Source organism: Triturus cristatus, chromosome 2_1 (genome assembly GCF_964204655.1).
Source record: "Triturus cristatus chromosome 2_1, aTriCri1.1, whole genome shotgun sequence".
In the NCBI taxonomy this organism is placed as follows: Eukaryota; Metazoa; Chordata; class Amphibia; order Caudata; family Salamandridae; genus Triturus; species Triturus cristatus.
Window position 1 is genome coordinate 798,531,191 of NC_140581.1, and position 27,101 is coordinate 798,558,291.

The window sequence follows — 27,101 nt, forward strand, 5'->3', positions numbered from 1 at the left end:
GGAATCTGCGCAGCATGGAAGGGGTTAATTGAAAATCGCTATTTGCGATTCTCAATTAAGGAATATGTAGGCTTCGCAAAATTATTAGCAAATCCTAAATACATAGCGTTTTGCGATTCTCAAATAGCGATTCTCTAAAATTCGCTATTTGGGAATTGCAAATGTATCCTTTGATACATATGCCCCTATATTCCAATGAAGCCTGGCTCCCTGAGATGGCTAGAAGGGGAGCACTGTTATAACCAGGTCCCCAACCATCTCCTTCTGTGCCATTTCATGGAGGTGGGTAGATTGAGAGATTCTCTATTTTCTGTGAAGATATGCACATACATTAAAGAGTCTTTTCCCTCTTACAGTACTGGAGAATATACTTGGTTCCTGGAAATGTGCTACTAAAATATATTAGAACTTTGGGACTATATGTCTCCAAAATCTCAGCACTTCCTCAGTGAAACTGCCATCTTGGGTGGCTCCCTGGTAGTAAATGGAGCCACACCCTAATTCCAATATTGATGAACATGAGAGGTGATCCAGCAGGCTGATTCTGTAAAGAAGATCAGAATGCAGATTTGATGAACTTGGCAGGAGATCAAAGGAGCAGTCTTGCAAATTACTCTTGTAGAGTAAATATTTTATTCAACAAAGGGTATTTATTTTTTATGTGGAATTTCAACATTTCATTGCCTGATAAGAACACAGCACCATTTTTATCCTCGCATCCAATGACAATTATCAGAGGCAGCAGTGATAAGAACATGAGGGACAATTTACTATCTTTATTTTGAAGTTAGTGATTCTTTCTGGAAAAGGTTTTTTTTCAAGGAAATAGTCAACAGAAACCAAACTTCTATAAGAAGTATTGAAGCCTCACAGTTAAACAGCAAATGATTGACTAAGTTTCTCAAGGGTACAATACCACTGAGAAGAATGCGTTTCCAAGAAGAAATATTTTCAACCAAACACTGAGTTCACAGGAAAAATGGCAATTTATATGATATTAGGAGTGTGCATTCTCTGATTTTTCTTCCCAAGAATTGTAAATGGGAATGAGTAAATGCTAACCGGTAATTCTTTTCTCCCTTGAAACCAGGGATACCTACTATAATTCCACTAGTGTATTTCATTCCATTTACATTGTGAAAAAATAAGTAATTATCGAAATGTATGAGAGCAATCAAATTAGTGATTAAAAAACAGACTTCAGGCATGTCGAGATTTACAGATACAAGAGGGTTTGTCAGTGTTGCAAAGCCATCCTGTGCCCTGGGCACCCCCCAACATTTTGCTGAATGGTACTGGTGGTAACTGACTCTGACTGACCCTGGGCTCTGCCTATCCAGGCCCAGGGCTAGTGCACTGCTGAAAGACACACATTTAGAAAACAGTGAAAACACCTACAAACACTAAGGTATGGGGTACCCCTGTGATTGGCATGCCCTACATCCTAGGGCCCTAGTGCATATTAGGGCAGGGGGATGGAAACTACCTATCAGCCCCTAGTATAGATGAGCCATGGCAGTTTAGAGGCCAGCAGCTCTTTTGTGTTCACTGCTGAAGCCTGTGGTCAGTTTTAAAAGTAGCCCTGGGTGGCAGGACAGCTATTAAAAAGTAAATTGTGCTCAAACTCGACTTTGGGGTTAGGGGCACTTAAAAATGGATAACCTCCAATGTTTTGGCATATTAGGAACCCCCAGCTTCTCCCCTAGGTGTCCCGGGTGGGGGGTCAGGTATTTATAAGGTAGACCCTTATAAAATGAGTTTAATATGTCCTGGGGTAAGTGAAATTTTACATTTCACTCCCCACATTGTAATAAGGTGCTGCCCAAATTCGACTGTGGTGCTAGGAGGCCTGTGGAGGGGGGGGGGGAATTGCAATATTTCTACAGATTCCGAACCTCTAAAGTCTCCCCTAGTTGTCCCATGGGGTGGGGGTCCTGTAGAGATAAGCAAAGTACTTATAAAATATATTTTTTTCTAAGTCCTGGTGCTGGAAAATGGCCCAAGTCATTTTTCCCATTGCAGATCCCCTGCCACATAGGTTAACATAGCAGGAAGTTATTAATTAATAACTCTTGATAGGAGAGGGCTAGAAGTGCAATTAAAAGACTTCCCCGAATGGTATTAATAAACTCAAGAATATATGTTTGAATTTCTCCTAAAGTGTACATACAAGAAATTATAAGACTTTCTTGTTTGTAAGTCCAGATTCAGCCTTCCAGTGGTCTGTCCTGATTGGTCAGAGTTTAGTGGATTAGCCAAGCTGCCTTGAAGAGGTGATAAAGAGCCTCTGCTACACAGGAATGCCAGAGCAGGGGGAGGAGTCATAAACCATGGTCTTCAAATAGAAGAGGAGGCCTTAGTGTCATTTACAACTCTAAACTTTTCACCTCAGCAAGAGCTAGGCTTATGGAAGGAATGCACGGATGCTAGGTGGAGAGTTTATGAAAATTAGCCATCCTAGGGGTGTGTTTAGCCAGCTCTTACCGCCCTGCTGGAAAATCAGCCATTATGAATTTTGAGGATTTGGTGCACTCTGGGACAAACAATGCCACACTCTACAGGATGTGGTCATAATCTTGGGGAGTTGGCCTGCTCCTATTGGTCACTAGTGACCTCCTGCTTGACCCAGAGAACTGGGAATAAGTATCTGAGAGGGGCAGAGCCTCTCAGATATGCTGCTTGAAACTTAAAGAAGCAAGACGTTGCCATGCTGAGAAGTTGGTGTGCAAGGTTCTAAGGCCTGTCCTTTGAAGAGTGCACCAGGTGAAACTACAGCCCTGGGGATTACTTTGCTGCAAAAGAACTAAAGAGTGGACTCCTTGCAAGCTACAGGTTAACAGAGCTCACCTGGACCATCACCGACAAGGATCCTCAACCTGGAGAACACCAGTGGATTTATAAGGGTTTTGTCCAAGTAGATTGTGGGAACTGAAATCCTCAACTTTCAAGGCCCATCTTTTGGAGCTTCCAGACCCTCGGAGTGATACATACATATAATACATATAATATACAAAAGTCAGGCTTCCATAATAAATCCACCATTACTTAATATGCTGTTAGAGGCGTAGGAACCGGGGTAATGCCCGCTGGACTAGCGGGCGGCCACAATTGCAGAGATACATAAGGCCGGGAAACCACCGGACCAATGTGCCTCCTATCGCCCAATCTTCTTGATCAATGTGGAGGCGAAAGTGCTAGTCAAGGCTTTGGCGAATAGACTGGTGCCGGTCCTCTCAGAGGTGATACATGTAGACCAATCGGGCTTCATGCTTAATAGAAGCACTCGCCACAACCTAAGGAGGCTATACAGAGTGCTCCACATGACGGGAGACGGCGCTGCCCAACAGATGGCATCAATGGCGTTCGACAGTATAGAATGGCCCTATTTGTTTTTGGTACTTCACAAGATGGGCTTCAGCCCTAACTTCTGAAGTTGGATAAGGCTGCTATACAGGAAACCTCAGGCCCGAGTGTGAGTCAATGGAGTGTTGTCCAGACCCTTTCAAATGCGGAGAGGCACTAGACAGGGTTGCCCTCTGTCCCCATTGTTGTTCACCCTCGCACTGGAGCCGCTGGCGCATTGGGTCCGGAGAGACCCGATGATTTGGAGTACAGAGGCACCAGGGGGTGGAAGGAGTGAATTTCGCTCTTTGCAGACGACATACTTCTATATCTAGCAAGACCGTACTACTTGACGGCAAGAGTACTCCATATTGTTGAACTATTTGGGAGTTACTCAGGGTACACCATTAATTGGTTTAAATCATTGATATTCCTGCTATCGGGCCCTCCACCTAGAATACCGGTGAGGTGCATGGCCCCAGTGGTCGAAGAGGGACTTAAGTACCTGGGCATATACATCAAAAGCGACCACGGGACGTTCCTGAAGAAGAACCTCGAGCCCCAGATAGATCGGCTCAGTGCCGATGTACGTCACTGGCGTACCCTGCCATTGTCTCTTATGGGCAGGGTGGCTCTTTTTAAAATTATGGCTTTGCCGCGCCTCCTCTATGCTCTCCAGAACATCGCATGCCCTGTTCCCCCAATAGTTTTTAAAAGAGTACCCCAGGAAGTCAGATTGCCGTTGTGGCAGGGTGGCTCTCCCAGAATAGCACTTCACAAACTACAAAAGGGAGTGTATGATGGTGGTTTGGCGGTCGCAGGGGTTAAAATATACTACTGGGCTTCACAATTGTTGGTTATTAACGACTGGATCTATGCAGACGTGAATGAGCCAGCCTATAGAGCGGACAGAGCCCCTATGCCAGGAGGAAATTGCGACCACTCTTGTACTCTCAGAGGGCACGCCCGGAGTGGCCGGCGCACACATGGGTAGTAGTGGGGTGTGGGAGAGAGGACAAGAGATTTCTGGGCTGGATGGGGAAACTGACTAGTCAGACCCCAATGTGGGCAGGGGATCCATTGAAAGGAGTAGCCGGGCTTCTGAGGGTGGAAATTGATAAGATTTGAACACCTGGGAGATGTGTGATTGGGAGAGGCTCCACTCACCTTTGAAGACCTACTGCAGGAATATAATTTAAACCAAACGTAGAGATACCACTATCTAATACTGATGCATGCTCTGTGAGGATACATCCAATGTGGTACCCTTATTCCAGATCACTCCCCTCTGAGGATAGATTACTATTAGACCCTATCCCTGAAATAGCGACATCCACGATGTATCGTAAATTAATAAATAACGTGCCGCACCCTCTGGCAACCCTGCGGGCAACGTGGACTGATGATCTTGGAAATATAAATGATGAGCAATGGCAAGAGGCAATACAGAGCCCAAGAGAGATTGCAGTCCGTACAAGATTTAGGCTGGCACAACTCAAGATTTTACACCGTACCTACTATCCACCGACCCACTTATATAAATGGGGGAGGGTACACACAGCGCTTTGTGTCGGATTGTCAACAGGAGGGGTCTTTCTTTCACATTCCATGGGAATGTCAGGAGATAGCCGGGTTTTGGCAGAAGGTCACGGATGTAATGTCAAGGGTGTCAGGAGTGACGGTCCCAATGGATGCCACATGGCTTCTCTTGATGATTCAGGGAGACTTTGATTGGCCCAAGCATATGGGAATATGGCTGAACCTTGCAGCGGGGATTGCCAAATGAAACATCGCAAGGAGATAGGGAGTGCCTACGCCCCCGTCACTGGGAGAGTGGGAAAGGAGCCTTGACTGGTGCCAAGGAGCTGAAGAAACAGTGTATAAAAGTAGCGGCTGTCTCAAAAAGTGGGAGAAAATAAGGACACCATGGCTTCAGCATAAAGCAATGTTGGGGGAGGAGTGAAAGGCATCAGTTACACCTTGTCGGGGGGGGAGCGACCGATAAATTGGGGTTTTGTCTACTGGTCGTGCATATGTCCTGTTGCAAATTTGTGCCTTTGGAGCCACTGAAGGTAAACAACCTCATACCTCTCTCACAGAAAATTGTTGTGATGCTAAAGCTTAACCATGTACAAACGCATGTGATTCCTGTAAAGTAAGGTCATTTGAGCAAAGTTAATAAAAAGATATATAAATATTTTTTTAAAACAATGTACTTTATCTTACTTGGTGGGCTTGGGTTACCAACTTGAGGAGCACACATATAACTCAATCCCTCAATAAAAGCTATCCTATATTCTCACAACGCATATGGAAAATGCTCGATGTCTTTACTTGCAACTTATCCTCATAATAGGAAACATACCAATCCCTATCATTTAACCATAATCCCGGGTTGCAGCTATGACTAAATAAATTATTTACTGTCTCACCTGACTCGCCCTCACACTCTTGCCTCCTCTCCCTTACCCATTTCCTTTAACCCGTTACCTTGTCTACACTTATTATGACATACATGTTACATATACGTTACCTAGGAACACTTCACAGGAGCCATCTACAAATCTATTCCCAAAAACGAATCGGCCTTTCCTAATCCTTCAGCATATTATTTTCTTCTTGTCACACATTCAATCACCAATCATCTCAAAGGGACTTATATATGCTCTGTGAATTTCTCAAGAATTATAAGCTGTGTGTTATTTGATGGCCATTTTCATATGTACGTTACTTGCAAACATGTCTTGCTATTTATATTCACTTGTATCAAGTTATGTTTTTTTTACATTTTACCTTGTTGCTCTTTATTAAAAATGGCAATAAAATATCCAGGACAAAAATTAGGCCTGGCATGAAGCAATCTAGTCATCCGATTTAGCTTACAAACCACACTTCATAATCTGTTACTACTATTTTAATACTATTTTATATTTGCATTAATACATATAATAATGGCCTCGGTTAGGTTCTGTTAAAAAAGCCATGCTAACAGCCTTCTCCATAAACACCGAACTGGACTCCTTATTAAATAGCTCACTTCTCCCGCATAGTGGTAAATATACAAACATCTACATAGGTGATGTCCTGATAGTTATAGTACGTGTTGGACCTGACATCCCTGGTTGGATTTTCTACAAACTTTTTGCCTTCAATCCTCCTGTTTTTGCAGGCTTCACTTTTGGTATCCTTAGCCCTTTGCACATGTTACCACTGCTAACCAGTGCTATAGTGCATGTGCTCTCTTCCTTAAACATGGTGAAATTGGCTTACACCCAATTGGCATATTTAATTTACTTGCACGTCCCTAGTAAAATGATAATATAGGTACTCAGGGTATGTAAACTAAATACTACTAGTGGATCTGCAGCACTCATTGTGCCACCCACTCAAGTAGCCCTTTAAACATCTCAGGCTTGCCATTGCAACCTGTGGGTGCAGTTTTAAACTGCCATTTCGACCTGGCAAAATAAACCCTTTGAAAAGCCTAAACCTTCCTTTTTAATGTATATAAGTCACAACTAGGGTAGACTGTGCACAGCCCAAAGGGCAGGGTGCAATGTATTTAAAAAGTTGGACATGTACTTTTAAGTTTTACATGTTCTGGTAGTGAAACACTCTTAAATTTGTTTTTCACTACTGCAAGGCTTACCTCCCCATAGGATAACATTGTGTTACCTTACTACATGTAATACATACTACCATTCAATTGGGAGCAGGTAGGAAGGTCAAGTTTGGTGTCAAACGAATTGTAATTGAAAACTCTCTTCAAGCGTAAAGTCGGATTTTAAGTAACATCTCTGAAAATTCCAATTTTAAAAAGATGACATTTTCTTGTCACAGCCATTTGGTACCTGCATCCTGTACCCTGGGTTACATGACTAGGTGTAGCTGGCAGTTGGTCTTAGTGTATTACTCTCAGACAGTGAGACAAGAGAGGAATAGATGTTAGCAGTACCATCTTTGACTTGATGAGGGGCGGAGATGTCTCCTACCATACTTACACATCACAAAGACTCTGCCTCAGCACACACACACAGAATTTTCCAGTAGTCTTTTGTGCCCACAGACAAGCTGGGGATAGGGCAGGTAGGCAGGAAATTCAAGACACCTGTGGGAGTATAGCTTTCTAGAAACTTCTACTTCAAAACTGACACCAAGGATAAATAGTAGACCCTCAGCCAAAACTCTTCAGTACACCTCTGCACCTGTGGAAGATGCAGAAGCACTGCTGCGCTACTCTGCTGTAAGGACTGCTAATTTGCTGCCCTGCTACTCTGATGCCCTGCTGTCTGAGCGGGAAAGACTGGACCTGCACCTTGAACCCAGGGCCGCCAGAGTAACTAAAAGCCTAGATGGCTAGCCTCCTGATCAGAGCTCGAACTTTCTTGAACCCGGCACCTGGACTCTACCTGCTATGAATCCTAACTCCCCCCCCCCCCTCCATGTGGTGCTCCTTCAGTCCTGGACCTCTGGAAGTGGGGAGACAGGTGCCTTGCCAGTCCAGCTATGGTCTTCACCAAATCCAGCACGAAATGATGCAAAGCCTCGCAGCACAGCTACAAGCTTCATGATAATCGACGCTGAGTGACGCGGAGCACTGCAGAGCCTTGCCTGCCTCAATGGAATTGAAGCCAAGTGACGCATTCATTGGAAATGACTTGAAGCAAATTCTTGCAAAGCCTCACCACACAGCTTCAACGGAACTTACACAGAGCAACGCAACCTGACACAGGGCCTTACACTGCAGCCCTCGCAGCCCCTTGGATGTGATGCTGGACAATACAAAGCCTTGCAATGCAATGCCACATAGAAGGTGCACCAGGATTTAAGGTACTTTGTTCAGGGGGCTTACCTTAGTCCCTGTATCCAGTCCTCCATTGCGGTCAGCCTGAACTTGTGACTGTGTCTGGGTCCGACACGATCAGATATCCACTGTTGGTGCTTTTTGTTTTTATGCATTATTTTTACCTAAATCTTTATAATCACAGATCTCTGGTACCATTATTCAGATTGTTGCTGTTTTGGTCTCAAATAATGTATTCGATTTTACCCTATTATTCTGAGTTGGTGCGTGATGTTTTTTTGTGTTGTATTTTCACTTAATGTCTGTTTGAAGTGCTGCATAAATACTTTACGCATTGCTTCTAAGTTAAGTCTGACTGCTTTTGTGCCAAGCTAACTTGGGGTTTGTTTGTGTTTCACCCTGACAACATTTGTGGTTGTGGTTTTAGTAGGGTTTCATCCCCTCAGCCAGTAACCTAATTTCCTACTGTGCGCAGCTCCTCAAACATCACGACCTCTAGGATTAGTAATCCAAGCGCAAGAAAGAGCGTATTAAACAATGAACACTGTAATACAACTGTCATGAATTAGAACCCATAAAATCTTCTTTCAACATTACCAGTACTGTGTTATCTGCCTAATTATAGCCCACTGTAATCAAGCGAAACAAAATAAAACATATGAATCCAAGATATCATTGTAGCACTTTACAAACAAAGCCTAACATAAAATAACGGATTGCATCTTGAAAGAATGCAAAAACAATATAATATCACATAAGATACGAAGACATTAGGTATCCTTTCAGAGTAACACACACGTGGTTTGTATGAAAGGTGCTTGTAACATTAGCATATCATTATTATTGTAGCTACATCACTTGGTCATGCGCTTTTCTTACATGCAGACACAAACTCACACATACACTTTTCTGGCTAGCAATTTGACATCACTACCACATTCATACTTACTGTTACTTTCTACCACACTTACTGTTTATATGGGTCATGCCAGGGTAAAGCTAGCCAATCCCCATGCATTTCGTGCATATAGTCCACCATATCTTCTGGACTTTTATCTAATGAGATGAAGACAATTTCAAACTGAGCAGAGGGATATGACTCTTCGATCAGCTCTGTGTAGAAGTCGCATAGTATTGGTGTGAAATCTCGGCAAGGAGATCCGAAACTGGCAGAAAAATACAGACCAACAATTTTGTTCTGTAATGCTTCTTCAGGGTCAACTTGGTCACCATATTTGTTTATCAAAATTCTACCACTGAATAGATCCATGTCAAACTGGGAATGAGAACAATATTTTATCTTTCTTTGGTTGTGTTGTTGTCTTTATTTTGCCTTCTACATAATCACAGATAGTAACTCTTTGATCTTCCGAAAAACTCGGTGATCTTTGTCTTTAAAGGCTATTGCTGAAGTAATTTGTGTTTGCCATTGTCATTAAATGGCAGCAAAGTGTGCTAGTCATATGCTCATCTCCAGGAAACTAACTTGTCCCCAGGAGTCCACACCAATCTTTACAGCCTGTAGGGCGATGAACAATCCCTTGATTTCTTTCTTCATTCGTTTCCCTGTCAAAGAAAGTAGAAAATATTATTTCAACATAAATTATTTAGTATCCCTATGATCACATTTTACTTTCCCTCAAAATTCAATTGAACATCAACACACAAAATCGTAATATGGGAAGCAATATCAACAGTGGTTGAAGACATATTGAAGTCTTTATGCAGCTAAATCCCCAAACCTGTCAGCAAAATGTTATATGTACTGCCCACTTGCTGTCAGGTAGGGCATGCCAGGCTGTGCAGTCATGCGTGTTATTTCTTAGTCAACTTAGCAGTTAACACCAGAGTTGCTACTTTAATTAGATCCATGTGTGGTTTGTTCTAATTCCTTTTGTAATATGGTCTTCAACTCCTTCCCCAACTAAAAAAACCCTAATGTACCTCCAATTGCTATCATTCTAAACAAAACTTCCTAAGGTTAAATGATGCTTACCATTGTTGCTATTAAAAACATAAGCATTGTTGAGAAGTGTAATTATATTTATTTAGTATCTAATTGTATACATCGCTACACTTCATCTTTACCAATTTAGAACTCGGGGATGACCAACAGAATTTATCCTTGGAGAAATTGAGTGCATTGCTTGAGAATGATTAGTGATACTCATGTATTTTAAGATGGAACATTTCATAACCGGGTGATTACCAACACAAAGTTTCTAAAGCTCAAAGAAGACTGCTGTCTCACAGATTTTCAACAAGACGGAGAGGTATGTGATAGGACAGAAACTAGAAAGCTTGTCGGAGTTGCGGTTAGGTTGCTTAACGATGAATGAAATAGGCTTGTGCTTAGGGAGAATAGGAATGTACCTGTGAGGGGTATGGCTTTCATAGTGTCAAGGAGTGATGAGAAAGCATTGGGAGACTATGATCATTATGCAGGCCAGGCTTCAAACAGTTAACCACCGGAAGGAGTGCTAGAATGGAATATAGTGAATGTGTGTTGTTGTGGAATGGCTTTTAGCTAAACTGGTGCTCTTTATGCAGGTTTTGAATGATGGGAGGCCACAGGAAAACATGAGTTTGTGACATATAATTTTGAATTTTTGATGAGTTTGTTATTGATAATGATCTTCTCCAGCTATTACGGGGCAGACGGTCTGAGATTTGCCTTTTTGTGCAAAGACTGACTTTTAGGATCTATTGGATGGACTTGAGTGACCAAAGGAATGTATTGGAGTCATAGGTAGAAGGAAGGCTAGGGAAGTAAATCTGTGTTAGAGAGCATTATCAGAGACATTTCTGAAATAAGATATACTGAATATGGTGTGCTTGGGTTGCCATTTGCGTGGAGGAGTGTGAGATGAGATGGCGAATGAGATGACATTTTGGTCACATTGGTGTAGAGGTATTAGGTCTAGGCAGATCATGGAGGGGAATGCTGAGAAGATGCTGTTTAGAATGGAGCTTTTTGTGTGAGTGGGTTTGGTGATTGGAGATACATGCTGGAAGGAGTCAATCATCTTCGTTAACCGAGAAATGCCAAGGTCTGGTGGTGTCTCAGAGGTTTGGCTACGAGGTGTGACAGCGTAGCTGTCAGGGACAAATTATTTGAGGATGGGTTAGGGGTCAGGAATTAGCCATGTCCCCGAGATGAAGATAATGTCAAGGTGATTGTAGGCTACGTAACAGTACCAGCACTAGAAGCACTTCCCAGGCTTTCAGTGTCCTCCTATATGTAATTCAAGTTCCTGTGTATTGTACCTCATGATCACCTTGGAATATACCCAATACCCCAATCATATCATAACGATTATGTAGAAATTCATAGACGCTCACATCTATCCAACAAATGCACTGTGCTGAGACTCAAAGTGCATTTAGCTGCAGTGACAAGATCATCTCAACACAAATGGAGCATCTCTGGCCCATCATGTGTTACATCCAACTGGTCTATTTTGGAAAATCTGCAACTTCTCTGTCAATACAACAAGCTGCACCCTATCATTTTATCCATTTAAACACCATCGAACTTATGACTCAGTGCCAAGCTTATCCCCAAATGATATGAGCAGATTTCACTTCTAGCCCTCCTGCACAATTTTTCAATGCGCCCTATTTAGGACACAATTAGCACATGCACCATATGATTAAGGAACTGACGTCAAATCAGGAAGCGGATGGGGCTTATTGCTCAGTGGTTAAGCAATATGCTGCCTGAAGAGTAAAAAAAGTGTTGGAAAGATAACAGTCATGGACCTCAAAAAGTAACTGGGATAGCTTATGTCATCAGCGGAGAAAATAGATTACAAGACAAACCAAAAAAGATTTTTAAACATGATGAAAATGTTTTTTTCATCACCAAATTCAGTGCACAGAACTGAATTATTTATGGCATTCTTAACAAATATTAAGAGGGAATATGAAAAAAAAGACATTGATTAGTCACAAATCTGAGCAATATGAGAGGCGCAATTTGGTACCTACCTCATTAATATTCATGAGGTAGTTCGGATTGCGACCCACTGCAAACTGGAATTTAGAAAACCTACCTGTTAGTACATACATCGGTTCACAATTGGCGACCAGATTTTTATAGGCAGTATTATGTACCTCGGACCTCATGTGCACAGTTTGACCCTGGGTAACAGAAGAAGCATCAGTGCATTCTGTTTCCTTGCAATTGTTGACTCGAGGTGTAATTTAACCTATCTCTCTTAGAGCTCCTTTCTTATGTTGGAAAGTTCATGTGGGATACAGTCCAGCACTCCCTTCCACCTGTGAGAAGTCTGGCTGTATCTTGAGTTGGTTAGGAAGAGAATCTTCAGTCATTTATATATATATTTGACATTTATGTAGCACTAATGGCCCAAGAGCATCTAAGCACTAGATTGTCAACTCGAATTCAAGTATCACTACTGGCATGTCCCTTTATAGGTCGAGCCTAGTGCTGCACCGCATGTGCTGCTCGCTCTGCGAGGCATGCTGTAGTAGGGTATGTTTTAGAAGTGGTGTGGAAGCCCCGCCCATATTTATCATTGTCTTGTGTCATTGTCCATGATAAACGCTGGCTTTCGATTGATAATGAGGCTTCTTAGTCCCTCCTTTTGTGACTGCTCATCAGGACTGGATCTTTTAGCTGCGGCGTTACACTGTCTCCTTCATTAGTCGGTAGCCACTTTATTTTTTTCATTCATCTTTGGCAATGGCAACAGCTTGTTTTTCCTTGCTCCTACGACCCACTGATTGCAAATTGTGATATATGGATTTGAATGAACGGCGATATATTTCCAAGCGTCTTCCTCCTTTGCGTTGGAAAATTACAAAGCCAAATTAGGAAAGATGGCTCAACAGAAAGAAATATTTGTGGTTGCGCCAGCACAGCGGGTTAATGTGGCTGTAAATATTCAAATTAGGAGCAAAAGAGGGAAAATGTATGCCAAGCCACCCTCCACTCAAACTGTAATACAACAAAATAGACCTGGTAACATCAAGACACTCCTTTAAATCAATTAATTACATGGGATTCCTAGGAGGGTAATGTAAAGATATCTTACTCCTTCATATGTAGTTCTTCTCATGAACTATCATTAAATCCCTGGTGCCATACAACTTAAACTTTGCTAATTCCCAAACGGTAAAGGTAACCAACCATGTATAGAATCACTCAACTAATCTCCATAAGTGACTGTGGTGCAAAAAATAAAATGAAAAATAAAGTGAAAAATGAGAAAGTATCTCACGTGCGCAACACCAAAGGAGCTGCTGGCAGGTTCTCACCAGTTTGCTCACGATTTTATCATCATCGATATCTTTCTCATAAAGGAAAATGTGTGTCCCATTTAGGAAAGTGTAAAAAGTGTAAAAAGAATTTTTGCAAACCCCAAAACAAAAAAGGAACAAAAAAAGACCCGTGAAGTCTTTAAACAAAATTAGGTCTGGCTCACATATATAATTCCAATTTCTTTATTCCGTTGTGTGAGTCATCCCAAGGTTAAAAACACGGTCATGTCATGTAACCACATTCAGGAATGGCCAACATGTTTCATTGCCTTAGCAAATTTGCGGCAAATTCATCAGGGCATCAAGGGTCTGCGTTCACTTTCCCCGGACTTTGTCTTTTTTGAAAAAAAGGGGAGTGACTGCAAATATGCAAACGAAAATAAAAGAAGAAACATGGGTGGTAAATTCATGAGAGACAACACCTGCATCCCACTTCAAGACTCAAAAACAGAAACTCTGGCTTAAAAAACACATAACGACGGCCCAAGGCCACCAATGTCAATTACCTAATGAGAGCCACGGGCCCGCATACCAGCTCTCAATTAGTTCAGGGAGTCAATACTGGTTGCACTATTGATATCACTGTACACCAGCATCCCCCAAGACGCTACATTGATGGCAGCAGCACGCGCTCTTGGGGGACAGGATTGGTTTTACGACACACCCCAATCCTTTGTGATGCAGTGTATTGAGATTGCACTAACTCGCAAATATTTTTCCTACAAGAATGACCTTTTTTACAATTGTCCGGCACTTCAATGGGTGCTACTTTTGCACCGAGTCTGGCCTGCATTTATGTAGGTCAGTTTGAAGAACATCATTTATACCATCCATCTAATCCCTTCCAGAGGCATATTAGCCTCTGGAAGCGGTATATTGATGATATTTTATGCATATGGACAGGAACACGGAGTGATCTCTGTGAATTCTTGAATTGGCTAAATGATTGTAATGACTGTTTAAAATTCACGTGGGCTATGAGTATGGAAATGGTGACCTATTTGAATTTGGACATCAGGGTAACTGATAACAAGTTAAGTTCTAGTGTTCATCAGAAACCCACTAATAAGAATTCACTATTACATTATCAATCATTTCACCCCAGAGCATTGAGGGATAATCTCCCTGTAGTTGAGTTCCTGCGTTACCGCAGGAACTGCTCTACCACTGCTGACTTTCTACAACAGTCTGAGAGTCTCACTGAAAAATTGGTCCAGCGGGCCTATCCGAGAAGAATTGTTAATAGAGCCCGAAAGAGAGCTCATAACACTCCTCGGGAGGCTTTACTGGAAAGGAATATAAAAGATGGAGATGATTGCTTACCTATAGTGCTGACTTTTGATCCCTTGGCGACTAAAATACGTCAGGTTTTAAGGAAGCACTGGTTTTTGCTCTCCACCAATGAGTATCAAATGCCCGCACCCAGGTTTGCGTTTAAAAGAGCACAGAATCTCAAGGACAGGCTTGTCCATACGAGGCCCTCATTACAAGTAAAGAGTACCTCTATTCGGGCTGGGCACTACCCATGTGGTGGGTGCTCAGTATGTGAACTTACTGAGAAGACAACAAGTGTCCAGTTGCATAATGGACGAATTTGGTATTTGAACAAATTCAGTAACTGCAACTCGACTAACATCATTTACAGATTAACTTGTCCATGTGGGCTTCATTATATTGGCCTCACAACAAGAAAAATTAAGTACCATTAAAAATGGGAAATTAACCACGAGGCTGGTTCAACATTATAAAGACAGTCAACACAATCATAAGGCAGTGAGATGGGTGGTGCTGGAAAAGATGATGGGCGACATGAATCAGATTGAAAGAACACTTGCACTGAAAGAGCCACGTTGGATTTATTCAGAAAAGGTGGATCAAATTGGTCTGAATGATCAAATTGAATGGAATAAGATCTCCAAATAAATGATGAGAGTCTGTTATAATGCTTTTTCATACATTAAGACAATTAAATTGATCTGGGCTGTCAGTTTCCTTTTCTGGATGTAATTTCTAAGCATTACATTTTTGAGAAATTATTTTCATCTTTTTATATTTAAAAATGTAATGTTTATAACGAAATATATTATTTTTTTGAATAAATATTTAATTCCTTAGTCCGTTTCTGTCATGGGTTTATAACTCCCTTTTCATAAATACATAAATTGTGATTTTGGAATCGAACAGACTTGTTGAAAATGACCAGTGATGGTTACTAAATAAAAGTTTTTTTCATGACTATTATATGGGTGGTCTTAGGAATGCCTTCAGCATTGAATCCGCTAAATAATTCCATCAAAAATCTGTAGAAGATGTGCCATTCTAAGATGGCCGCCGGATTGGCCCATTGACAACGTTGTCCCGTTGTTCCGGGTAAACAGCCTCGCTTTCAATCGAAGCCCGGAAGACCGTGTTACGCGCTGCGGGTTTAAATTGCAGTCGCGTACCAGTGTGCTCCGATCCCGGAACGAGTAACAGTGCCGACGAGGAATCCTTACGGTGAGAGTAAACTATGATGAACTTGTTAGCATTGAGGCAAAGGGGTTCGCGTCATTAGTAATGGTTTCTTTATGAGTGATATGCATTGAAACTTGGATATAGTGCGAGATGTTAAGACGGTGAAAAGGTTGGATTGCAAAGGGGTAGGCAATATAATGAATAGCGCTAACACTGTAGGTGTTATTCATGAGAACTAGTACCACATAGTGCACTTGAGTCGTGGTAGATACGAGTAGTTGATCTCAGTACAGTATATGAATTCACTTACTTAATCTATCTGTCTCTTCACATAAAGGTGTAAGTAACAGATGTGCTTACATTGGAAAAAGAAGTGCAACCAGTATTGACTCCCTGAACTAATTGAGAGCTGGTATGCGGGTCCGTGGCTCTCATTAAGTAATTGACATTGGTGGCCTTGGGCCGTCGTTATGTGTTTTTTAAGCCAGAGTTTCTGTTTTTGAGTTTTGAAGTGGGATGCAGGTGTTGTCTCTCATGAATTTACCACCCATGTTTCTTCTTTTATTTTCGTTTGCATATTTGCAGTCACTCCCCTTTTTTTCAAAAAAGACAACGTCCGGGGAAAGTGAACGCAGACCCTTGATGCCCTGATGAATTTGCCGCAAATTTGATAAGGCAATGAAACATGTTGGCCATTCCTGAATATGGTTACATGACATGACCGTGTTTTTAACCTTGGGATGACTCACACAACGGAATAAAGAAATTGGAATTATATATGTGAGCCAGACATAATTTTATTTAAAGACTTCATGGGTCTTTTTTTGTTCCTTTTTGGTTTTGGGGTTTGCAAAAATTCTTTTTACACTTTTTACACTTGCCTAAATGGGACACACATTTTCCTTTATGAGAAAGATATCGATGATGATAAAATCGTGAGCAAACTGGTGAGAACCTGCCAGCAGCTCCTTTGGTGTTACGCACGTGAGATACTTTCTCATTTTTCACTTTATTTTTCATTTTATTTTTTGCACCACAGTCACTTATGGAGATTGGTTGAGTGATTCTATACATGGTTGGTTACCATCACCGTTTGGGAATTAGCAAAGTTTAAGTGGTATGGCACCAGGGATTTAATGATAGTTCATGAGAAGAACTACGTATGAAGGAGTAAGATATCTTTACATTACCCTCCTAGGAATCCCATGTAATTATTTGATTTAAAGGAGTGCCTTGATGTTACCAGGTCTATTTTGTTGTATTAATGTGGCTGTAAAACAAATCTGTGTCTAATGTGAAGGGCACAAGGACAGAAATGCAAGGAGGGCGAGTCCGCTTTTCATCTTTTTGTGGTTGATTGTAGGAGAGTAGGATCTGCACTTATGTTGCCCCCACTTTTTTTCTGATGTATACACTGGTTTCTGGCTATAGTCAGGCTGGGTCCCTGCTAATCAGGGCCCCAGTCTCTCTGTTCTCTCTAAATGACTTGTTGTGCATATTAGATGCACTAGTGATTGGATACTGTGGTACCTTATGAGCCCCTAGTATATGGTACCTTAGGTACCTAGGGCATAGGCACTTCACAGGCCTACCAGGGGCTGCAGCATGTATTATGCCACCCCTGGGAAGGAGACTCAATCTGACACCACAGGCCTGCTACAGCAGCCTGGGTGAGGTAGTGTTAGCACTCCTGACTGAGGTATAGGTTCCTATATCTCACCATACACACACATATAAACCTATCAGCCACTCCTATGGCAGGCCCTATCAATCCTGAGGGCAGGGTGCTTGGTTTACAATGTGAGGGGGTGCCTCTGCATGAGCAGGACCCCTCTGCAGCTGGCAGGGTCTATTCCTTGTGGCTGTTTGTGGATGCGGTTAAACCATATACTCTTAAGTGCATTATAACCTCCCAGTTAATGCTAACTTTGGAATGACTGCATCAAAACATGTCGTGTTTGGTGTCAAACAACTTGGAATCATACCCCCACACCAGTAACTGGTGTGGGAGTATGATCCCACCCTTCTAGAGGGGACGACATGTACCTACTGTGGTAACACAATAGAAATCTGAAAGAGCCCTGGCATCACAAAATGGGTGCCACCAGCACAGACACTGATCTGCCCTCCTCCTGCTGACTGAAACTCGTAGTGGAGGAGACCCAACAATAGGCATCCTGTCACAGGGAGGTGTCACTACCTTCCAGACAGGATTTAGTGTATTGGGGCTGGGTGGGTGCACTTCTAGAGTGCTTTGAAGTCCTGCACTGGGGGAGCAGTAGCTTCCTCTGTGCATATGCCAGCTCAAACCGGTTCAGGGGCTACCTGTCCCTGCTCTGGCACGAAACTGGACAAAGGGAAGTGGGTGTAACCACCCCCTACCCTGACCCTCCCAGAGGAGTGGTCATAGAGCTGGTCCCTCCCCTATCTTCAGTATAAGATAGCAAACCTTGCCACTGCAAAGCAGATAACCCTGGACGACGCTCTACAAAGAAGAATCCTGGCCCTTCGACGTTCCACTACCTTTGGAAGACAGAAGAATCTCCCTTGAAGTCGAGGAGTGACTCCCCTGCTTGGCAGGCACCAGAAACTCTAATCAACAGTCACAAACTTTCCCGCTCCCGTTGGAGTCCGAAGTCCCTGCAGCCCCAGAAGTGGATTTCCTGACTTCTCGAAGGCCATTGTGAGTCCCCAGCAGAGCTGAGGTGAGTGGACCCCACGAGTGACGAGGGACAGCAATACCAGGGTACTGTGTACTATTGTTGAGTGCAACCCCTTCACGATGTTCTATGAACTTGTGCACTGGACCACTTGTGGCCCAAGCCTCCAGCAGGTTTTGCAGTGAAACTCAGAGGCCTACCCCGTCCCGAGTGACCGTGGGCTCTTGTGAAGCATCTCCTCAAGAGGCGTCTTTGCGATCCCTTGCCCATTGGCTTGTGGGTCCCCTGAAGACTTTCTGATTGACTCAAAGGGCTCCCCTGGTTGCTCCAGGCCTGCCCTCACTCACCCTCGCTGGGTGAGTCCCTCAGACCTTGCTGGTCTGCACCATCGACTTTCTTCACTCTACACGAGACTTGCTGTTGCCAAGGCTTGTTGGCTCCAATCCGGTTGCCGACACTGCAGTCAGCTGCAGACGTCGTGGGACACTCCGAATACAGCTGCAGGTCATCGTCAATCCTTCATGGACCTCGTGAGCGAAGAGTCAAAACACCCTTGTCATCTGCATCTCGAATCCAGCCTTGGATTCCACCGGACACTTCTTCTGTCGCAGCAAGTCTTCTTTGGTCTTCATAGAAAACAGCGACGCGACCCGACACAAGAAGACACCTATGCACCCGGCTTCCCTGAGTGAGGTAACTCGTGCACTCCGGTGCCCTAGTGTGTGTTGGCCCTCTAATTACTTACCTTGTAAGTGGCTTGCTTGTAGACTTCCTCGAAGTACCCTAAAACTTAAAAAATCAAACCGCTACTTGCTCCATTATAATCAATAGGGAACCCGCGGCTGTGTTCACACACTGCATGCGTCTCCCGTGGATCTGTTACTTACCTGCTTTCACTGCAGTAGTGCAGCCCCAGCAATTTTACAGGCCCTAGGACTTGTCATTCTGCAAGTAGACTTTACTAAACCTCTTTTTTAGTATATGGTCTGGTACGCCCCTAGGGCCCCAGCCATATTTGTGCTTAACTTATTGTGAAACGTTGATATTTGAATGTGTTCATGACTTCTAATCTCATAAAGAGATTAGTAGAGTGTGTCTAGTAATAAATACATATATATTTGATATATATACCTGTGTGGTGTACTTTCATTTGGTAATTCAAGAGATTATAAGGTACAACAAGCTGCTTTACATTCCTCTGAGACTTAGTCTGAAGGCTGCTCTCCACAGCTGACACTAGGATAGCTTTCTTTAAAAGGTTGTCTTAAACCTACCTACCATAAGAGTCGAATTGGACTGGTGCAAGGTGGCCACTATAACTAGTGACCAGCATATGCCAGGCCAACTTCTCACATTGATGAAAAGAGCTCCGTGGTGGCCAGCATTGTATAAAATAAAACCACTGTTATTCAGAGCCGGTGTCTTGCACCACGGGGGCCGAACCGGGACCCCTGGTCCGGCCGAACCCTGGGTGTCTTTGGCAGATTGTGAGACTGTCTGAGTTACTGTCGCATCCTCGGTGTCATTTGTACTAAAATACATCCATGTCACCAGGCAGGTCACTCCCCCCATCCGCCACGCAGCCCCCTGTGGGTTGAACCTCCGTTGCCGCTTTTGCCGCCAGACTGCTCGCTCCCTTTTTTATTCTGTACCCCTGCGCTTGGCTTCTGTGCCACTTTGTTTTTTCATTCTGTGCCCCTGTGTTTTGCTTTCTGTACCCCTGTGCTCTGTTGTCCCTCTCCCGCCGTCTTTTCCCGCCGTTTTTTCCCCGGGTTTTCCCCTGCCGCTGAGCCTCTGCGGTCCTGCCCCCTTCACTCCCATTGGCCGCCCCGCTCCCACCTCCCAGCTGCTCCTCCCTCCCTCTGCCCTCATATGGAGTCCGCGAAGCGAGCGCGCAGCGGACGCGCGCAGCGGGCGTGACGCTGGTGCGCCAAAGACAAGCCCGTCTGTGCCCGTCCGCGCCTGGACCCCGCACCCCTCGCAACGCCAGACTGCACTACGACGCAAGCACCCTCCACGCACTCAACACCAGACGAGACCACCCCTGCTACCGGGCCACCCCGAAACGCACCCAGGGGCCTTTCACCTGCCAGAACTGCAGATTCACCAGCATCCAACCCTCCACACCACCAGCCAGAGAACCCAACCACCTCCGCTGCATCCTCCTCAACACCCGCTCCGCTCGCAAGCACGCCATCGAACTCTGGGACCTCCTAGACTCCACCGCCCCCGACGTCGCCTTCCTGACGGAGACCTGGCTGAACGCCAGCTCAGCACCAGACATCGCCATAGCCATCCCACAGGGCTACAAGATCTCCCGCAGAGACCGCACCAACGGAGTGGGAGGAGGAATCGCCATCATCCACAAAGACTCCATCAAAATCTCAACGAACACCGATGACACCCTCACCACCGCCGAGCACATGCACTTCCAGATCCACACCGACCCCAACACCACCCTCAGAGGAACTCTCATCTACAGACCTCCCGGACCCCGCCCACAGTTCAGTGACACCATCGCTGACCTCATCAGCACCCACGCCCTCGCTTCCACGGACTACATCCTCCTCGGGGACCTGAAACTTCCACCTCGAGAACAACAACGACGCCAACTCCACCGCCCTGATCGACAACCTCGCCAACCTCGGACTCAAACAGCTCGTAACGACACCTACTCACGCCGCTGGACACACGCTCGACCCCATCTTCTCCGCAAGCCCCCACGTCTCCTTCAACCACACCACCGAACCACACTGGACCGACCACAGATGCGTCCACTTCACCTTCAGAAAACCCACCACACACCACCGCACCCAACAGCTACCACGCCGCTGCTGGGGCAAGGTCACCGAGGACCAACTGACTACCGCCCTCGCCCTGAGACCACCCACCGACCCCACCGACCCAGACACCGCTGCGACCAACCTCACACAGTGGATCAACGACTGCGCCAACACCCTCACCCCTCTCAAGACCTCTACAACCAACCACACCAACAAGAAAGCCGCCTGGTTCACCGAGGACCTCCGGATCTCCAAGCACACCTGTCGGAAGCTGGAGAAGAAATGGCTCCACGACCGAACACCAGACAACCACACAGCCCTCAAGAGCGCCACCCGCAGACACCACCAACTCATCAGGACCGCCAAGAAGACCGCCTTCAAGGACTGCCTAGACAACAACGCACACAACACCAAAGAGCTCTTCAGCATCGTGAAATAACTCTCCAACCCCAGCTCCAATACCAACGACATCCCACCATCTCAAGACCTGTGCAACTCCCTGGCCACCTTCTTCCACCGCAAGATCACCGACATCCACGACAGCTTCAACTCCGACCCCCCCGCACCCACCACCGAGTCCACCACCCCTGCGACTACCACTCGCACCAGTCGCCTAACCGTCTGGTCCAGCGTCAGCGACGAAGACACCATCAAAACCATGAACTCCATCCACTCCGGATCCCCATCGGACCCCTGCCCTCACCACGTCTTCAACAAAGCCAGCGCAACCATCGCGCCCCACCTCCGGAAAACAATCAACTATTCCTTCGAGACAGCAACCTTCCCAGAAAGCTGGAAGCACGCCGAGGTCAACGCCCTTCTGAAGAAGCCCAAGGCGGACCCCAAGGACCTCAAGAACTTCTGGGCCATCTCCCTGCTCCCTTTCCCGGCAAAAGTGACCGAGAAGATTGTCAACAAACAGCTGACCCGCTACCTCGAAGTTAACAACATCCTGGACCCTTCCCAATCCGGTTTTCGCAGCAACCACAGCACCGAGACCGCCCTCATCGCCGCCACTGACGACATCCAGACCCTGATGGACAAAGGAGAAACAGCCGCCCTCATCCTCCTGGACCTATCAGCAGCCTTTGACACGGTCTGCCACCGCACCCTATCAGCACGCCTCCATGACGCCGGTATCCAAGAGAAGGCCCTGGCCTGGACCACATCCTTCCTCTCCGGGAGAACCCAGAGCGTCCGCCTCCCACCCTTCCGCTCCAAAACCACCGAGATCATCTGCGGCGTCCCACAGGAATCCTCCCTCAGCCCGACGCTGTTCAATATCTACATGGCCCCCCTCGCCCACGTCGCACGACAACACAACCGCAACATCATCTCCTACGCCGACGACACCCAGCTGATCATATCCCTCACCGAAGATCCCCACACCGCCAAAGCTAACCTCCACAGAGGAATGAAGGCCGTAGCCGACTGGATGAAGGACAGCAGACTGAAGCTGAACTCAGACAAGACAGAGGTCCTCATTCTCGGACCCACCCCATCAGCCTGGGATGACTCTTGGTGGCCCACGTCACTAGGCACAGCCCCGGAACCCATGGACCACGCACGCAACCTGGGGGTCATCCTCGACTCCACTCTCTCCATGACCAGGCAAGTAAACGCCGTCTCCGCGTCCTGCTTCAACACCCTCCGTATGCTCCGCAGGATCTTCAAATGGATCCCCCTCGACACGAGAAAAACCGTTACCCAGGCCCTCATCACCAACAGACTCGACTACGGGAACGCCCTCTACTCAGGAACTACAAACAAGCTCCTGAGATGACTCCAACGCATCCAGAACGCCTCGGCCCGACTCATCCTCGACGTCCCCCGCCGCAGCCACATCACACTCCACCTGAGAGGCCAGCACTGGCTCCCCGTCAACAAAAGGATCACCTTCAAGCTCCTGATCCACGCACACAAAGCACTGCACAACACCGGACCCACCTACCTCAACAACCGACTCAGCTTCCACACCCCCACCCGAAGCCTCCGCTCAGCCAACCTTGCCCTCGCCACAGTCCCTCGCATCCGAAAAACCACCGCCGGCGGCAGATCCTTCTCCTACCTCGCCGCCAAGACCTGGAACACTCTCCCCACCATCCTATGACAGACCCAGGACCTGCTGGCCTTCAGAAGACTCCTCAAGACCTGGCTCTTCGACCAGTAGCACCCCCCCCCCCCTCCCCAGCACCTTGAGACCCTCTCGGGTATGTAGCGCGCTTTACAAATGCAGTGATTGATTGATTGATTGATTGATTGATTGATTTATTGCCCTGTCGGCATTTTATCATCCGAGTAAGGACCTACATACACATCTAAGGGCGTACGCGCCCTTTTGGTTTTATGTCGAACCATTTTGCAGTTAATATCTTCATATTATGAATTCAGCCCCCGGGGTAGACGTCTACTTTTTTATATAGCACGCCATTATAGCATAATATACCCGTTCAGTACATAAAGAACAAGCATTTGCAATGCAATAGATCTCGCATTTACGCGAGTTTGAGCTATTGACATTGGAAATGACAATGCCTTATATTTTTGTTTTTGTTTTTAAAACAAATAAAAGGCATTGTCATGTACAATGCCAATGGCTTAAACTCGCGTACATGCGAGACCTATTGCATTGCAAATGCTTGTTCTTCTGGTTGTATGGGAACTCTTGCCTATTGTACAGTGCTTCCTGTCATGCTGCACAATTACATTCCCTACACATTTTAGGGTATCAGAAAAGGGTAACAAAGAAGGTCCTCGAATGGCTGCCATATTTTCTAAACCATTGGCACAACCTAGTCAATTTCACAGCTGATGTATGCCAACCTCGTTTTAATAAACTGTGTAGCAGCTGGAATCTCACCCAACCACGATGCTTTTGAGTGCCCTTGTGGAGCTAACACACGTATGCTACTTGGTCCAGCATTGCTCCTCTTTCCTTTAGCACTACGATAACCCTAAACAAGCATTTGCAATGCAATAGGTCTCGCATTTACTTGCGTTTGAGCTATTGACATTGTAAATGACAATGCCTTTTATTTTTGTTTCCGTTTTTAAAACATAAATAAAAGGCATTGTTATTTACAATGCCACTGGCTTAAACTCAGGTAAATGCGAGACCTATTGCATTGCAAATGCTTGTTACCAGAGCCAGTGCTTCTTCCCGCCCACTCTACGTTACCTCACTCGCCCCTGTACACACAGACACTAAATAAGCATGAAAGCTATGAATACATAAATCCAGCTCCTTGCACTGTGTTATTTCCTGGAAAAGCCATCAATTATCCAAATTGGTTGTGTAGTGGAAAACGAAAACGAGGGACCTTCCCACCACAGTTAATACAAAGTACATTTGAGTTTACTCCATTGTACCTTGCTTAATCTCGTGGTTCATCTGATGGCAAGAGCCCTAAGTCTGTAACCTTGCACTGTAAGCATGCACTCTGCAGCGCTCTGACGTGAGCTCATTGTGGAACACGGCACTAGAAAAAGAACCACTAACATTCAGACTAACCCCAGAGTAGCATGTGAATCTATAGAAAAACATGAATACTTGCACAATATATTCACCAGCAGGAAGCGCGATATTACATTTACTGGTGTAAAGAATGAGCGGTATATGACTCACTGGTGTACCATCGCCCATATAAATGTGATATTTCACTGTGCACCCGCCCATATACCGTATGGGTTACCAACCGACTTGCTTGCGCGTGTCTTTTAGCAATTTGTGCACAAACCTTTAAACGTACACACACGCTCCCATTTTTAAGTCAGTTTAATCGTACAAAAAAGTCGCCAGAGGCGCACGCTCGAAGGAGGACAGACCGATGGACCCGACTTAAAAACGTATTAACTGCAGCCTGCAGGTGCACCGAAGGGTCACTTTACGAACCTCGTCTCCAGTTAAAACTTTCAGGCTCACATGCAAAGCAACAGCCCCGGTACACTGATATGCACGGCTGCTTGCTAGACGGGTACTGGTTAAAAGGCTGTCATATGCACTGTGGTATAATGAACGAGTCTCGGCGCTGCTGCAGCCCCTGCACATTGATCTGCACAGATTGGGAGCCGTGCACAACAAATGCACTATTATAAAGCCGAGCACCAGAAAAAAGACTGCCCGGGGTCTCCTTGCACCCCCGGCAGAGAGGAGGCACCGCTGCCGGGGCTCCAGCTCCTGAGAGCACCTGCCCAGCCGGGAGCCATTCCCGGAGATGGGTCTACGGGCACCGCTTCTTTTTATGCTGGATCCCCGGGGACCACAGAGGGTGTGTTGAGGGGCCCATGCCATGCTAGGCATGAGGGCCCGCATTCACCAAATCTCTGCCAAGTCGAGCCCAGCCGCTTACCTTCTCTGCTGGGTCCCCCGGCTCAGGGGAGAGAGCTCCTTCCCCGGCAGCGCTCGCAGCGTCCGTCGCCATCTTCCTGCTGTATAGGGTCTGAGAACAGGAGAAGGGTAGAGAGGCAGGGATAAGCACACCCCCGCTGTAGAGAGGAGGAGGAGTAACCCGCTCACTGCCAGCAGCGACCCAGGCTGCCATTATCCCTGACGGACCCAAGCACACCGCACACGTGCGAGAGGGGAGTCTGAGAATAAACACACCCACATTCAATAACAAGCACGCGAGTGGTGAGCGCGCGCGCCACAGCTAGACATGTGGTTTCAATTATCGCGCCCGTGTCTGGGCACGATAATTGAAACCACATGGCGCCGGTGCTCATAATAGACACCAATAGGCTATGGGCGGAGGAATGCGCCCGCCTTTGACCAATTGCGTGCTGTCTTTTATAAAAAGACGCACGCAAAGGCCAATAGCCTGGCCCAAAAGGAAAAGCACACGCACGAGCGTGTGCGATTCCTAGGTCCGTTTCCAAACCCCCTACAAGAGGTCTCTCGGTGCGCCAGCAGTGCTGAGCACTGCAACGTTAGCCGCGAGACCTAAAAATGTGTAAGGTGCACAAATCGGGTCAGACTAAGTAAAAGCGCAATTGCCCACAATTGCCAGAGCAGTATAATCGGTACAGTCACAAAAAATTTTTAGTAATGGCCCATGCTTTGCAAACAATAAATCAAGGTAAATGTAACTGATTATACAGTCTTATTTTTTTAGCTCAAATGTAAGTCTAAGTACAGCAAATGCAAACATTTTCTTGACCATGCCCACACTGGAAAGCAGAGACTTCCATGGAGCAAGCACAAGTCAGAAAAGCAAAATACTCTGTTTAGCATAACCGCAATTTGATCATGACATCTGGAAACTGGAATTGCTCGAAAATCCTGATTTAAAAATCCACCCACCAGGGGGCGTGGCTTGGACGCCGAAGGAAGATGGCGGATCTCCGTTAGCTCCGCTCGGACGCGGTGCTATGTAGCTGTGTGGAAGGCTTCCCAGCGAGCTACGGGCACTGTCTCCAGAAGAACTTGCCAGCGGAACATGGCGTGATTCTGAATTGCTCCTCGTTGGCTGTTTTTTCCACTCCTGTCCCTCGGAAACGTGGCGGTTTGATTTCCTGAGGTAATGCCCGACGGCGGCCATTTTGTATCGAGGCGCCGGCATTCTATTCCTGAAACACCGCGCACGCATTTCCTGGATCCAGTCATGCTTTGATGCTTTACTGCTTCATTTCTCTTCGAGAGGGAGTCTGTTCCAAGTTCAACAGTCGCCAGTAGCCCCTGGCTATGCTTGTTCTATATCGTTTCTCTCCCCGGAGAAGGTCTCATAATTTTGTCTCTTCTTCAGAGAAGCCGTGATTAACCCCTATGTTCCGGTA

At 45.7% G+C, this 27,101-nt stretch overlaps 1 protein-coding gene across 3 annotated transcripts in view; it reads right to left on the reverse strand.

Moving 5' to 3' along the window:
- The window catches only part of NXNL2 (nucleoredoxin like 2), a 105,395-nt gene that overhangs the window by 32,035 nt on the left and 46,259 nt on the right, over nt 1-27,101 (reverse strand). For all 3 annotated transcript variants that reach the window (XM_085632818.1, XM_085632819.1, XM_085632823.1), the window contains exon 2: nt 9,118-9,712. In XM_085632818.1, the coding sequence (XP_085488944.1) occupies nt 9,118-9,416 (299 nt within the window). In that variant the 5' untranslated portion in view covers nt 9,417-9,712. The remainder of the gene's footprint in view (nt 1-9,117; nt 9,713-27,101) is intronic.